At 35.7% G+C, this 17259-nt stretch overlaps 1 protein-coding gene across 2 annotated transcripts in view; it reads left to right on the top strand.

Annotated features, from left to right (window-relative positions):
• Positions 1-11711, top strand: part of LOC123566151 (uncharacterized) — a 70018-nt gene extending 58307 nt beyond the window's left edge. For both annotated transcript variants that reach the window (XM_053549320.1, XM_053549329.1), the window contains exons 4-8: positions 6557-6663; positions 7628-7795; positions 9547-9675; positions 10844-10978; positions 11558-11711. In XM_053549320.1, the coding sequence (XP_053405295.1) occupies positions 6557-6663; positions 7628-7795; positions 9547-9675; positions 10844-10978; positions 11558-11692 (674 nt within the window). In that variant the 3' untranslated portion in view covers positions 11693-11711. The remainder of the gene's footprint in view (positions 1-6556; positions 6664-7627; positions 7796-9546; positions 9676-10843; positions 10979-11557) is intronic.
• Positions 11712-17259: the final 5548 nt, after the last annotated feature.

The following is a 17259-nucleotide window of genomic DNA, read 5'->3' as shown; positions in this document are numbered from 1 at the left end:
ATCATTGTTAGCATGTTAGGTTTACTGATTGTTAGCTTGTTGTCTAGGAAATCTGTTAGGTTTACTGGTTGTTAGCATGTTGTTTTGGAAAACTGTTAGGTTTACTGATTGTTGGCATGTTAGGTTTACTGATTGTTAGCATGTTGTCTAGGAAAATGGTTAGGTTTACTTATTGTTAGCATATTAGGTTTACTGATTGTTAGCATGTTGTCTAGGAACACTATTAGGTTTACTGATTGTTAGCATGTTAGGTTTAATGATTCTTAGCATGTTATCTAGGAAAACTGTTAGGTTTACTGACTGTTAGCATATTATCTAAGAAAAATGTTAGGTTTACTGTTTGTCATCATATTTTTGAACTTCTGTGTAAAAATGACATTAAACCCAGTAAAAAGGAGAGAACAATGTCATACTGTTAATGTAAATAGCAGTTGTAGTGTATAACATCTGTGATTTATCTTGCAGTGGGTAACTGTAGTATTGTGACTAGTGATGAGTCAGGCTATATAACATCTATGATTTACCTTGCAGTGGGTAACTGTAATATTATGACAAGTGATGAGTCAGGCTATATAACATCTATGATTTATCTTGCAGTGGGTAACTGTAGTATCGTGACTTGTGATGAGTCAGGCTATACAACATCTATGATTTATCTTGCAGTGGGCCGAGCGGTTAAGTTCGCTGACTTCAAATCACTTGCACCTCATTGATGGTGGGTTCGAGCCCCACTCGGGGCGTTGAATTCTTCATGTGAGGAAACCATCCAGCTGGCTTACGGAAGGTCGGTGGTTCTACCCAGGTACCCGCTCGTGATGAAATAATGCACAGAGGGGCACCTGGGGTCTTCCTCCACCATCAAAGCTGGAAAGTCGCCATATGACCAAAAAAAAAAAATCTTGCAGTGGGTAACTGTAATATTATGACTAGTGATGAGTCAGGCTATATAACTTCTGTGATTTATCTTGCAGTGGGTATTACTGTGACTAGTAATGAGTCAGGCTATATAACATCTATGATTTATCTTGCAGTGGGTAACTGTAATATTGTGACTAGTGATGAATCAGGCTATATAACATCTATGATTTATCTTGCAGTGGGTAACTGTAGTATTATGACTAGTGATGAATTAGGCTATATAGCATCTATGATTTATCTTGCAGTGGGTAACTGTAGTATTGTGACTAGTGATGAGTCAGGCTGTATAGCATCTATGATTTATCTTGCATTGGGTAACTGTAATATTATGACTAGTGATGAGTCAGGCTGTATAACATCTGTGATTTATCTTGCAGTGGGTAACTGTAATATTATGACTAGTGATGAATCAAGCTACATAACATCTATGATTTATCTTGCAGTGGGTAACTGTAGTATTGTGACTAGTGATGAGTCAGGCTGTATAACATCTATGATTTATCTTGCAGTGGGTAACTGTAATATTATGACTAGTGATGAATCAGGCTGTATAACATCTATGATTTGTCTTGCAGTGGGTAACTATAGTATTGTGACTAGTGATGAGTCAGGCTGTATAACATCTATGATTTATCTTGCATTGGGTAACTGTAATATTATGACTAGTGATGAGTCAGGCTGTATAATATCTGTGATTTATCTTGCAGTGGGTAACTGTAATATTATGACTAGTGATGAAACAGGCTATATAACATCTATGATTTATCTTGCATTGGGTAACTGTAATATTATGACTAGTGATGAGTCAGGCTATATAACATCTGTGATTTATCTTGCAGAGGGTAACTGTAGTATAATGATTAGTGATGAGTCAGGCTGTATAACATCTGTGATTTATCTTGCAGTGGGTAACTGTAGTATTATGACTAGTGATGAATCAGGCTATATAACATCTATGATCTATCTTGCAGTGGGTAACTGTAGTATTATGACTAGTGATGAGTCAGGCTATATAACATCTATGATTTATCTTGCAGTGGGTTACTGTAATATTATGACTAGTGATGAGTCTGGCTATATAACATCTATGATTTATCTTGCAGTGGGTACTGTTGTGACTAGTGATGAGCCAGGCTGTATAACATCTATGATTTATCTTGCAGTGGGTAACTGTAGTATTGTGTCTAGTGATGAATCAGGCTGTATAACATCTATGATTTATCTTGCAATGGGTACTATCGTGACTAGTGATGAGTTAGGCTATATAACATCTATGATTTATCTTGCAGTAGGTAACTGTTATACTATGACTAGTGATAAATCAGGCTATATAACATCTATGATTTATCTTGCAGTGGGTAACTGTAGTATTGTGACTAGTGATGAATCAGGCTATATAACATCTGTGATTTATCTTGCAATGGGTACTATTGTGACTAGTGATGAGTCAGGCTATATAACATCTGTGATTTATCTTGCAGTGGGTAACTGTAATACTATGACTAGTGATGAATCAGGCTATATAACATCTATGATTTATCTTGCAGTGGGTAACTGTAGTATTGTGACTAGTGATGAATCAGACTATATAACATCTGTGATTTATCTTGCAGTGGGTACTATTGTGACTAGTGATGAGTCAGGCTATATAACATCTATGATTTATCTTGCAGTGGGTAACTGTAATACTATGACTAGTGATGAATCAGGCTGTATAACATCTATGATTTATCTTGCAGTGGGTAACTGTAATATTATGACTAGTGATGAGTCAGGCTATATAACATCTATGATTTATCTTGCAATTGGTACTATTATGACTAGTGATGAGTCAGGCTACATAACATCTATGATTTATCTTGCAGTGGGTAACTGTAGTATTATGACTAGTGATGAATCAGGCTGTATAACATCTATGATTTATCTTGCAGTGGGTAACTGTAGTATTGTGACTAGTGATGAATCAGGCTGTATAACATCTATGATTTATCTTGCAGTGGGTAACTGTAATATTGTGACTAGTGATGAGTCAGGCTATATAACATCTATGATTTATCTTGCAGTGGGTAACTGTAGTATTGTGACTAGTGATGAATCAGGCTGTATAACATCTATGATTTATATTGCAGTGGGTAACTGTAGTATTGTGACTAGCGATGAATCAGGCTATATAACATCTTGATTTATCTTGCAGTGGGTAACTGTAGTATTATGACTAGCGATGAGTCAGGCTGTATAACATCTATAATTTATCTTGCAGTGGGTAACTGTAGTATTGTGACTAGTCATGAATCAGGCTATATAACATCTATGATTTATCTTGAAGTGGGTAACTGTAATATTATGACTAGTGATGAATCAGGCTCTATAACATCTATGATTTATCTTGCAGTGGGTAACTGTAGTATTATGAATAGTGATGAATCAGGCTGTATTACATCTATGATTTATCTTGCAATGGGTACTATTGTGACTAGTGATGAGTCAGGCTATATAACATCTATGATTTATCTTGCAGTGGGTAACTGTAGTATTATGACTAGTGATGAATCAGGCTGTATAACATCTATGATTTATCTTGCAGTGGGTAACTGTAGTATTATGACTAGTGATGAATCAGGCTGTATAACATCTATGATTTATCTTGCAATGGGTACTATTGTGACTAGTGATGAGTCCGGCTATATAACATCTATGATTTATCTTGCAGTGGGTAACTGTAGTATTGTGACTATTGATGAGTCAGGCTATATAACATCTCTGATTTATCTTGCAGTGGGTAACTGTAGTATTGTGACTAGTGATGAGTCAAGCTGTATAACATCTATGATTTATCTTGCAGTGGGTAACTGTAGTATTATGACTAGTGATAAGTCAGGCTGTATAACATCTATAATTTATCTTGCAGTGGGTAACTGTAGTATTGTGACTAGTGATGAGTCAGGCTGTATAACATCTATGATTTATCTTGCAGTGGGTAACTGTAGTATTGTGACTAGTGATAAGTCAGGCTATATAACATCTATGATTTATCTTGCAGTGGGTAACTGTAGAATTCTGACTAGTGATGAGTCAGGCTATATAACATCTATGATTTATCTTGCAGTGGGTAACTGTAGTATCGTGACTAGTGATGAGTCAGGCTATATAACATATATGATTTATCTTGCAGTGGGTAACTGTAGTATCGTGACTAGTGATGAGTCAGGCTGTATAACATCTATGATTTATCTTGCAATGGGTACTATTGTTACTAATGATGAGTCAGGCTATATAACATCTATGATTTATCTTGCAGTGGGTAACTGTAGTATTGTGACTAGTGATGAGTCAGGCTAGATAACATCTATGATTTATCTTGCAGTGGGTAACTGTAGTATTGTGACTAGTGATGAGTCAGGCTATATAGCATCTATGATTTATCTTGCAGTGGGTAACTGTAGTATTGTGACTAGTGATGAGTCAGGCTATATAACATCTATGATTTATCTTGCAGTGGGTAACTGTAGTATTGTGACTAGTGATGAATCAGGCTGTATAACATCTATGATTTATCTTGCAATGGGTACTTTCGTGACTAGTGATGAGTCAGGCTATATAACATCTATGATTTATCTTGCAGTAGGTAACTGTAATACTATGACTAGTGATGAATCAGGCTATATAACATCTATGATTTATCTTGCAGTGGGTAACTGTAGTATTGTGACTAGTGATGAATCAGGCTATATAACATCTGTGATTTATCTTGCAATGGGTACTATTGTGACTAGTGATGAGTCAGGCTATATAACATCTATGATTTATCTTGCAGTGGGTAACTGTAATACTATGACTAGTGATGAATCAGGCTATATAACATCTATGATTTATCTTGCAGTGGGTAACTGTAATATTATGACTAGTGATGAGTCAGGCTATATAACATCTGTGATTTATCTTGCAGTGGGTACTATTGTGACTAGTGATGAGTCAGGCTATATAACATCTATGATTTATCTTGCAGTGGGTAACTGTAGTATTGTGACTAGTGATGAGTCAGGCTGTATAACATCTATGATTTATCTTGCAGTGGGTAACTGTAGTATTGTGACTAGTGATGAATCAGGCTGTATAACATCTATGATTTATATTGCAGTGGGTAACTGTAGTATTGCGACTAGTGATGAGTCAGGCTATATAATATCTATGATTTATCTTGCAGTGGGTAACTGTAGTATTGGGACTAGTAATGAATCAGGCTGTATAACATCTATGATTTATCTTGCAGTGGGTAACTGTGGTATTGTGATTAGTGATGAATCAGGCTGTATAACATCAATGATTTATCTTGCAGTGGGTAACTGTAATATTGTGACTAGTGATGAGTCAGGCTATATAACATCTATGATTTATCTTGCAGTGGGTAACTGTAGTATTGTGACTAGTGATGAATCAGGCTGTATAACATCTATGATTTATATTGCAGTGGGTAACTGTAGTATTGTGACTAGCGATGAATCAGGCTATATAACATCTGTGATTTATCTTGCAGTGGGTAACTGTAGTATTATGACTAGTGATGAGTCAGGCTGTATAACATCTATAATTTATCTTGCAGTGGGTAACTGTAGTATTGTGACTAGTGATGAATCAGGCTCTATAACATCTATGATTTATCTTGCAGTGGGTAACTGTAGTATTATGACTAGTGATGATTCAGGCTGTATAACATCTATGATTTATCTTGCAATGGGTACTATTGTGACTAGTGATGAGTCAGGCTATATAACATCTATGACTTATCTTGCAGTGGGTAACTGTAGTATTGTGACTAGTGTTGAGTCAGGCTATATAACATCTATGAGTTATCTTGCAGTGGGTAACTGTAGTATTGTGACTAGTGATGAGTCAGGCTATATAACATCTATGATTTATCTTGCAGTGGGTAACTGTAGTATTGTGACTAGTGATGAGTCAGGCTGTATAACATCTATGATTTATCTTGCAGTGGGTAACTGTAGTATTGTGACTAGTGATGAGTCAGGCTATATAACATCTATGATTTATCTTGCAGTGGGTAACTGTAGTATTGTGACTAGTGATGAGTCAGGCTATATAACATATGTGATTTATCTTGCAGTGGGTAACTGTAGTATCGTGACTAGTGGTGAGTCAGGCTTTATAACATCTATGATTTATCTTGCAGTGGGTAACTGTAGTATTATGACTAGTGATGAGTCAGGCTGTATAACATCTATGATTTATCTTGCAATGGGTACTATTGTGACTAGTGATGAGTCAGGCTATATAACATCTATGATTTATCTTGCAGTGGGTAACTGTAGTATTGTGACTAGTGATGAGTCAGGCTGTATAACATCTATGATTTATCTTGCAGTGGGTAACTGTAGTATTGTGACTAGTGATGAGTCAGGCTATATAGCATCTATGATTTATCTTGCAGTGGGTAACTGTAGTATTGTGACTAGTGATGAGTCAGGCTATATAACATCTATGATTTATCTTGCAGTGGGTAACTGTAGTATTGTGACTAGTGATGAATCAGGCTGTATAACATCTATGATTTATCTTGCAGTGGGTACTATTGTGACTAGTGATGAGTCTGGCTATATAACATCTGTGATTTATCTTGCAGTGGGTAACTGTAGTATCGTGACTAGTGATGAGTCAGGCTATATATGTGCTATATTACCATCTAAAGAATTGTGGAGAATCAATATCAACAACTTACCAACATCAAAGGTACACTACTCCTCCGCATGGGCCCAATTGTTAGAAACTTTAACCGGCTGTTAAACTAACTGCTGGTTCAATTTTGTTTCAAAATATTAGTGTTGGAGGGAAACACTAGTATGATGTTTGGATTTTACTGTAAGGCCTTTTTAGTGTTCATAATACTTAACTCACACATTTGTTTTTCTAAGTCTGTTAAAACGTTGAAATAAAACAATAAAAGTCAATTGACTGTTAGCTTAATCACCTTTTAATGTTTCAAACAACTGGGTCATGTTTGTTCCTACTGAATTCAATAATTATTATTTGAAAAGCTTTATAGATGTGTAGTTACACAAACCATAACTTTATAAGAGAATTTAATTGAATGAAAGGTATATCCAAGCTCCTGTTATTGTAACTCATAAATAAAAACAAAAATATTTACAGGCATATGTAACTTCATATATATTTTATACTGTATTAGTATCATATCTACTGGTATTAGTAATGTTGTTTCACTTATATATCATATACAGGTATTGGTAAGGCTGTACCTCTATAAATATCATATATCGATATTGGTAATGTTGTACCTCATAGATATTGTAAAAATGTATTGGTAAGGCTGTACCTCCATAAATGTCATATACTGATGTTGGCAACATTGTACCTCATAAATATCATATATCGATATTGGTAATGTTGTACCACATAGATATTGTAAAAATGTATTGGTAAGGCTGTACCTCCATAAATGTCATATACTGATATTGGCAACATTGTACCTCATAAATATCATATATCGATATTGGTAATGTTGTACCTCATAGATATTGTAAACAGGTATTGGTAAGGCTGTACCTCAATAAATGTCATATACTGATATTGGCAACATTGTACCTCATAAATATAATATTCGGATAATTGGTAATGTTGTACCTCATAAATACTGTACACAGGTATTAGTAAATATGAAATATTGTACTTGCAGGGTCCATCAGAAAAGTCTGTGGTTACATGCTTACTGTCCACTGACCTGGTGACACCAACAGGAGAGAAATGTAGCTATATCCTTGCAGCAGACGACAGTAAACGTCTTCATTTTGTTCATCAAGGAGAGGTAGTGATGACATTGAATACACCAGAAGTAATCACTGCGGTAAGCTACTAACTTCATATTTAACCTGTTTTGCAAATCCTGATTATTAGCAAAAATAAAGCTGCTCCATGCAAGATTAAGAAAGTAAAGCTAATGAAATAACTGGACAAGTTTCATTCACTTTCAGATATGGACATTTTTTTAATATCTCATATCTTTATCTAAATCTTACTGAAAGTTAAAAATTATATTTGAATTTGTATTCAGACTTCAAGTTCTCCCTCTATATTTTTCACTTATAAGAAGTAGTATGTTTTTAGCTCACCTGTCACAAAGTGACAAGATGAACTATTGTGACCACTTGATGTCCATCGTCCGCCGTGCGTCAACAATTTCTAATAAAATCTTCTTGAAAACCACTGGGCAGAATTACACCAAACTTCACAGGAATGATCCTTGGGTGGCCCATTTTAAAATTATTCAAAGAATTGAATTCCATGCAGAACTCTGGTTGCCATGGTAACCGAAAGGAAAAACTTTAAAAATCTTCTTCTCAAAAACCAGACGCCCTAGAGCTTAGATATTTGGTGTGAAGCATTGCCTAGTGGACCTCTACCAAATTTGTTCAAATCATGACCCTGGGGTCAAAATTTACCCCGGCCCAGGGGTCACTTGATTTTACATAGGAAAATCTTAAAAAATCTTCTTCTCGAAAACCAGAAACCCTAGAGCTTAGATATTTGACATGTAGCATTGCCTAATGGACCTCTACTAAAATTTTTCAAATCATGACACTGGGGTTAAAATTGACCCCGCCCTAGGGGTCACTTGATTTTACATAGGAAAATCTTCAAAAATTTTCTAAAAATAAACCAGAAGGCCTAGAGCTTAGATATTTCACATGTAGCATTGCCTAGTGGACCTCTACAACATTTGTTTAAATCATGACCCCTGGGGTCAAAATTGACCCCGCCCCAGGGGTCACTTGATTTTACATAGGAAAATCTTCAAAAATTTTCTAAAAATAAACCAGAAGGCCTAGATCTCAGATATTTGACATGTAGCATTGCCTAGTAGACTTCTACAAAATTTGTTCAAATCATGACCCCCCGGGGTAAAATTGGCCCCGCCCCAGGGGTTACTTGATTGTACATTGGAAAATCTTCCAAAAAAATTCTAAAAATCATCAGTTTGACATTTGAAACATGTAGCTCATATTACTCAGGTGAGCAATCCAGGGTCATCATGACCCTCTTGTCTTTAATTAATACTACAGATGTAGTGGTTTTAATTTCATTTCATGTTTTTAAAATGTTAAGTATAGTGTTATTTTCAACCATTAAAATAAACAATGTTTTGCATATCTATGTTAATAAGTAATCTTTAAATAAACCTGATTTCTCAGTAAATCTGTCATTTAAGAAATAATTTAAAGCAAAAGAGTGCTTTAACACTATGCACGATGGGCGGTTATACATTGGGGGTAATAATGTCACAAGGGCGCAGCCCGAGTGAATTATTTGTATGACGTATTACCGCCTGAGTGTATAAATAGTATTAAAACATGGTTTTGCTGTAAATTATTTCAATTCTAATATGCCTTTAATCTAAAACAGTAGACAAAATATAGTAGCGCTCTTTCTGGGTCGCAACAAAAGTCTTTGACGTCACCACACGTTAACGTGACATCATTCTAGCGTAAGCGTGTTTTAACAGAGACAAGCATATTAGAATACTATATCAAAAGTCACAATTTATCTATTAATGATTAGAACTTTACATCCAGTAATTTGTTGATTTTCTTATTTTAGATGTGCAGTGGGCTATTTATAGATACAGACAAGCTGGATGTTGGCCAGGAAGCAAGTAGCATGAAATCTCACTCCCATGTGGCGCTAGGATGTAATAATGGAGCCATTTATATATTACATAACTTCACAGTATGTAGATTATTTATTTAAGCAATACTGTGAAATTTTAGATTTTGTGAAATTTGTTGGATTTTAACATTTGAAAATAACATGAATGAGATTTTATTGGTTAATTGAGAGTAAAGTTTGTGCAAACTGAGAAATACACAAAATTTAGTCCCCCACAAATAGAATTCTGATTTTGCAAAATACTTATGACATCATTCCACCTCGGAACTGAAAGTAACAGTTTCTATTTTTAGCTCGACTTTTCAAAGAATAGTCTGAGCTATTGTACTCACCCTTGGTGTCGGCATCACACCTTGGTTAAAGTTTTACATGCAAGTATGTATAGCTATCTTTTAAAGGCATATAGCTTTGAAACTTTTTTTCTAGGTCAATTACCAACCTCACTGGGTCATGTCCCATAAGTCTGACATGTATTTTAGCCAAATTATGCCCCTTTTTGAACTTAGAAAATCTGGTTCAAGTTCTGCATGCAAGTTACTATCTCCAAAACTAATGCAGATATTGAATTAAAACTTCACCTGTGTCTTTGGTGTAATAAAACTAGGTGATAGCATCAAGTCCCATAACTCTGACATGTATTTTGGTCAAATTATGCCCCATTTTGGACTTAGAAAATCCCTGCTGAAGTTTTCCAAAACTAATGCAGATACTGGATTGAAACTTATAGATATTTTAACATTTAGGATAATATACTGATTCTGGGACAACAATTCGAAAAGTCGAGCATTGACTTTTTTACGGACAGCTCTTGTTGATTGCAGCTATCTATATGTCTTTTCATGACTCTGGTATGACCAGAGTTACTGCCCTTGATTTTGTTAACAGTGATCATTTTTGCTGATATCTCTGTCATGGTGTATAGGCCTAAAATTACATTATGTAGATTTTTGTAGTAAAAAGAAGATAGAATGACCATAATATATATAGGCTGTTCCATGAGAAAACCTGTATTAGGCATGATATAATTATTGCTCAATAAATAGTTTAAAATACTGGAAAACTGTTGTTTTTTTTTATGTTCATGCAGAAACTAGATACCATTATATTGTTTTTCAAGAAAATGTTCTTCATGAATATTTTGTTATCACAATTTTGATTTTTTTGTCACTTATGCCATGGAACGGCTCATATATTTATTGTTATCATGTAACAAATGTATATTACACAGATAACTGAGGAGGAGTTTGGTAATGCCAAGTATCACATAACCCACCTTATCTGTCACCCAAGTGTGAATCTCAAAGTGGACTTACTACTGTGTGCTGGACACTTCAATTCTTTACATGTCTACCATGAAGGGAAGGTACGTTTTCTGTGATTTTTCCATCAGACTAACTGTATGTCTGAGAGTCTGATTTCAATAGAACTTCACAGCTGTGAGTGGTATGAAGTGCAGTTGTACATATTGGCAGCATGTCCACTTGGATTATTTATTTCCGAGTTTATTATATACCTCCAACTTTTTGTTTGTTGTTTTGTTATCAGACAAAATATTCAGTGTTTATCGAAGTTAAAATAGAATAGTCAGGCAACATGCAATACACAATTTTAGGTACAATACGGAATTCCTTTCCTAACTGTTCATATTTACTTGTGAAATACAGCCATATTTTTGACAGAATTTAGAAAAGTATGTGTTTGTGTGTGTATATATCCAGGTAGTCCCAGTGCAGTACTTTCTACTACATTTTGTTGCCTTGTAACTATTTTTGCATCAAAAATATATACACATTTGATGCTTGCTGAATGATCCAAAAACTTTCCTGACATCAAGAAAATCAAAGTTGAAATCTGTGTTTTATTGTCAGTCTTGATCAAAGACGAAATTTTGATTTACCTGCTGTTTGAATTGACTGTTAGCCAAACAATGTTTTTATTTCAGAAAGTTGGACACTACCAGACTCCTGAATGGATAAACTCTATGGATATATCGTATACTAACAAAGACAGAAAACCAGAAATTGTAGTTGGTTGTTTGGATAACTCAGTAACAGGAATAAATTTGCTTGAAACATGATCTAAACCTCTTGTTATTATTAGAAAAAAAATATTGAGACAAAAACTATGTCACTGTCAAAACATGAAGAAGTGTTGTAGGTAATTTGACAGACTAACAAGTTGAAACCTGCAAGTTGGTATGTGTTTCTGTCTGTCCGTCTCCAGAGCATAATTTAATACAGGTACCTTATTAACTTAATTACCATTCAAGGTATTGACTTTAAACTTAGCATATAGGTAGATGGCAATCAGACGATGAACACAGTGCATGGATCCAGATCTGTATTTCTAAGATTAAGATAACACATTGAACTCAAAGGTCAAATCTGTCCACCATATTTCATGTACAGAGCATAAGGTAAAAAATTGATCTGTAAGTTCAAATCTGTCTGTCATATTCCATGTCCGGAGCATAATTTATTAGCCATTCAAGGTATTGACTTTTAACTTAGCATATAGGTACGTGGTGATGAGATGATGTTTAGAGTGCATGATCTGGGGTAGTAGGTCAAAAGTCACATCAAAGTCAGATATGTCCATGGTAGTTTGTGCCTAGAGCATAACTTAATATCCATTCCAGATATTACCTTTAAACTTGGCATATACATAGATGGGGATGAGCAGAGTGCTTAAACAATGTCTGTAGGTCAAAGGTTAATGTCACAAATTGATCTCACAGGTCAAATCTGTCCACATCTTTCATGTCTGTAGCATAACTTAATAACCATTCAAGGTATTTACTTCATACTTGGCATATAAGTTTGTGGGAATGAGACAATGTGCATAGCACATGGACCAGGTCAGTTTGTCAAACGTTAAGGTCACAGGCTGATCTCAAAGGTCAAGTATGTCTGTCATATTTCTTATCCGAAACACACGTTAAGAACTATTTACTGTATAAACTTGAGACTTGGAATATAGATAGGTCGTGATGAGGGGATGTGCAAAGTGCAACAGTCCTCATTCTTCCCTCTTACTCGTTCATTAACCTTCCTCCCTACCCCCTCCTCCCCAACATACACACTCCAAAAAAATTTTTGTCACTTTTAGTTTCTTCTGTCTTAGTATCCCGACACCACATTCCACCCATACCCAAAATGTTTTTAGCTCACCTGTCATGTAGTGACAAGATGAGCTTTGTGATCACCAGCCGTCAATCCGTCCATTCACAATTTCTTGCGAACACGATAGAGATCACATTTTGCAATCAATTTTAATCAAACTTGCACACAACTTGTATTGGCATAATATCTCTGTTCCTTTCGAAAACTGGCCAGATTCCATCATGGGTTCCAGAGTTATTGTCCCCTTAAAGGGCCAAATGTGCTATTTTGGCTTTTGCAACCATATAGAGACGTCATTTATGGTTTGATTTTGTACAAACTTGCAAAGTATCTTTAACAACAATAGATCTTGGATTCCATGATGAACCCGCCAGATCCAACCAAATACAAATGCTGCTGCAAACCAATTAGATGCGAAAACAGCCAGATCGCTCATCAGTACGTCAGAAGACAGCATAGTGGTTTTACAAGTAACTTTTAAACATTGACATTCTTTTCTTAAATTGTGTTCATGTGTGCCCAGCGTTTGCCCTCATAAATTCTACTACTACTTTACTTATACCTTTTAGCGTTGCAATTAAATGTGCGGTATTTGACTATGCGTAAGTTAGACTCATTAAATGTCAAAGTTTTTTTATCTTGAGACATATTTTTGTTACCAAATTTGAAATTACGTTTGAACTGGTCAGACGTGATTTTTAGTTTCCTTCTACATTTCTTCAATGTCAGTGTTAAGCAGGCCAAAGGGGTCTTAAATATTTCACTTCTTGCATGGAACCTCATTACCCATTACTGATTTTGTTGGCAAAAACGTATTTATGACAACCAAGAACGTATTTTACGTCAACTGTAGGCCCTAATTTGATACTCAAAATATTTTTTTATTCAATAGTACTGTTATATCCAAGAAAATGGTGCCGACACACCACAAATCGACCTAGCTGCAGTTCTATACCGACACAACAAATCGACCTAGCTCCACTTCTATACCGATACATCACAATTCGACCTAGCTCCACTTTTATACTGACACACCACAAATCAACCTAGCTCCACTTCTATATTTTAAATGCGTGTTTATGTCATGTTCGCATGTTCTGAATATACCGTATATAACCCTTGAGATAACCTTACACGAATTATTCATGGTATACATCAAGAGGTATGATAAATGTTGTATATTCTCTTACTGCTTTTATAAGTATACTAATTTTAACCAAGTTTTGCCAGATGCAATTGTTGATGGTCAAGTAAGGACTGTCCCTACTCCTGATGTACGTCTTTATACAACCTTAGTTCTTTGTATCTCCTGTCTGGGAATAGATCTAGCTCTACCTGTCTCGAGCAATGTGATGAGAGAGTCTTAATTGTTTCATCTTTAAATCTCATGTGAAGTTTCTTGTTAAACGTAGGTAGTCGACGAAAGTCCCCACCTGGTATGGATGTAACAGCTTATTTCCAGCTGAGCTCACGGCAGATGTCATATTTACCGCCCAAGCATCCAATCTATGTCAATACTGCCTGGAACCAGTATCACTTTAAGTAAATAACCCAGCACTGAACACTAGTCGAGATATCAGCCGCGACTGGAATCGAATCCGGGCCGCTAGCGTTGTAGTCCAACCTGCTAACCACTGCGCGCCAGTGACTCCCGTAAGCGTCTGTTTCTTTTGTCCTCTATACCATTATCTTGAGGGGTTGCCTTTGACTTAGCAAAGTGACTTGCAATAAAAATTCCCCATTACCCGTATCTCTGCTCTAGCAATGCAATGGCAAAAATATCAATATACAGTCAATGCACGACAAATGTTTGAATCAGAAATGAAACTGATTATCGTTACAACAACGTGATCTCATTGGAAATTTTAACATAGTTTTATTTAATAAAGGAGTGTTTGGTACCTTTAGCACGACGTGTCTATGCTTTAAATATGATACTTTTATTTTCTTAGTGGATGCATACATGGAAACAGCAAAAGAAATAGCAGTATCAGTTAGACAGGGAGAAGCTGAAGATGAGAGATATCTGCTTGAGTTTACAGCAGACGACAAATTTGATTATTCCGAGTATGATTACAACGTTGCTATGGTCACTGATCCTGATTTTTTGTTTGCAGCAGTTGATAGTTCCAACACACCAGTAGGTAAAGCTCAGATATATACGTTTATTAGTTTTGGGTTTTACGGCGTTTTTCAACAGTTTTAAAGTATGTAACGGCGACCAGTGTTCCTGGATTCTGTATCAGTAGAAAACTGTTCTCCGAAAGTAACTGCCAACTTCCCCACATGAATCAGAGATGGAGGACGAGTGATTTCAGACAAAATGTCTTTTATCAATTCGTCACGGAGAACATATGCCCCGCTCGGGGATCGAATTCACGACCCCACGATCCGTAGATCTGTGCTCTACCTCGATCTATTGAGCTAAGCAAGCGGGTCTTAAATATATATGAGACGTTCTATGACAAACCCTGTATTCGTGACAAAAAAAATCAAAATCAAGGTAACACAACATTATTTCGAATTATTAACGATGAAATGTTTTACGTTTTCAATATACTAATGCTTTGTAAGTCGCTGAATGCGTTTTAGTGACGTGACGTCAAGAACGCCATGAAAGCAGTATGACGTACTCTTGCATGTGTAGGGTAAATTGCATGACATTTATACGACAAATTATTTATAGCGCTAAATTATTACAATATTTTGATACAGAGACTATTTGAAAACATATTACTGAAAAATAAAATAATGGTGTATTTTGAGTTCACCACGAGCCTCTAATTTAAAACGATACACGGGTTGTTTTGAACTTCGGTTGCCATGATTAGTAACACAAACAACATTTATTTGAGAAATATCGTAGAAATTGCTTTGTCTCGGGTAACTAAATTACAATGCAAGGGTTTCTAGTTTCTGCATGAACACAACAAAAACAATTTTCCAGCATTTTAAACTAAAAGATATATTACATGTTTATCATTAAGTCATGTTTTCTCATGGAATGGCCCAAATATATATCAAATTACTTTCTTCATTTCTTAGTAACAGTCAGACGATTATTGTGCAACTTTACCCACATTTGTCACCGAGCATTAACAGAAACTCGTTCTCGGACCTTCAAAATCACCGCTCGCACGCCATGCGGTAACAACATACTTTCAGCTTTACATGTATACGTTGCTATTATTCTGATTATGCTCAGTGCTCTTGCACCTGACAGTAAGAAGAGATGCAAACTTTGGTATATAAAATTTCAGGTTTCGGCGGAATAACGCAGGTTTCGTCAGACACAATGTATCTAAATACGTACATAGTTAGAAAGGAACTCCGGCGCTGAGGAATCGCCCTTCGTCCGTCCGTCCACAATTTCCTTGTGAACACGATAGAGACCACATTTTGTATTTGATTTCAATCAAACTTGCATATAACTTGTATGGGTATGATATCTCGGTTCCTTTCGAAAACTGGCCAGATCCCATCATGGGTTCCAGAGTTCTGGCCCCTTAAAGGGCCAATAATTGCCATTTTTGGCCTGTGAACACGATAGAGACCGTATTTTGCAATCAACTTTAATCAAACTTGCACACAACTTGTATTGGGCCCTTAAAGGGCCAAAATTTGCTATTTTTGGCTTGTGAACACGATAGATACAACATTTTGCAATCAACTTTAATCAAACTTGCACACAACTTGTATTGGCATTATATCTCGGTTCCAATTAAGGGTTTCAGACTTATGGCCCCTTAAAGGGCCAAAATTTACTATTTTTTGCTTGTGAACACGATAGAGACAACATTTTGCAATCAACTTTAATCAAACTTGCACACAACTTGTATTGGCATAATATCTCGGTTCCTTTCGAAAATTGGCCAGATCCCATCATGAGTTCCAGAGTTATGGCCCCTTAAAGGTCCAAAATTTGCTATTTTGGCCTTTGCAGCCATATAGTCTTCATTTATGGTTTGATCTGATACAAACTTGCAAAATATCTTCAACAACAATAAATCTTGGATTCCATGATGAATCTGTCAATTCCAGTCATAGGTTCCAGAGTTATTTTATATCTGATAACCTTCCCCGATTTTAACCAAAATTGATTTATATCAGTGAGTCCTTTTAGGACTCATTTGAAATTTCATTATTGTCATTAGTTGGACTCAGATAATCAGGGTAGATAACTATGGACTGATTTTATGTCAAATTACTTCCCTTTATTTCAAATTAAAATGGTTATATCTCCGTAACTAAAGAAGATACTGATCTGAAATTTCATTTATGCCATCAGATGGACTTGGACAATCAGTGAAGATACATATTGACTGAATAATAACAAATTACCTCCCTTTATTTTTTATGTAAATGAATATACCTAACAGCTTCTAATGAGATTGGTTTGGAACGTTATTTATGTCTTCCATGGTAAGAAATTTCTACTTTTACTTACTTTTCTAATAAACCCGCCCGCTTAGCTCAGTAGGTAAGAGCGTTGGTCTACGGATCGCGGGGTCGTGAGTTCGAT

This window comes from Mercenaria mercenaria, chromosome 1 (assembly GCF_021730395.1).
Source record: "Mercenaria mercenaria strain notata chromosome 1, MADL_Memer_1, whole genome shotgun sequence".
Lineage (NCBI taxonomy): Eukaryota > Metazoa > Mollusca > Bivalvia > Venerida > Veneridae > Mercenaria > Mercenaria mercenaria.
This window is presented reverse-complemented; position numbering and strand designations above follow the sequence as displayed.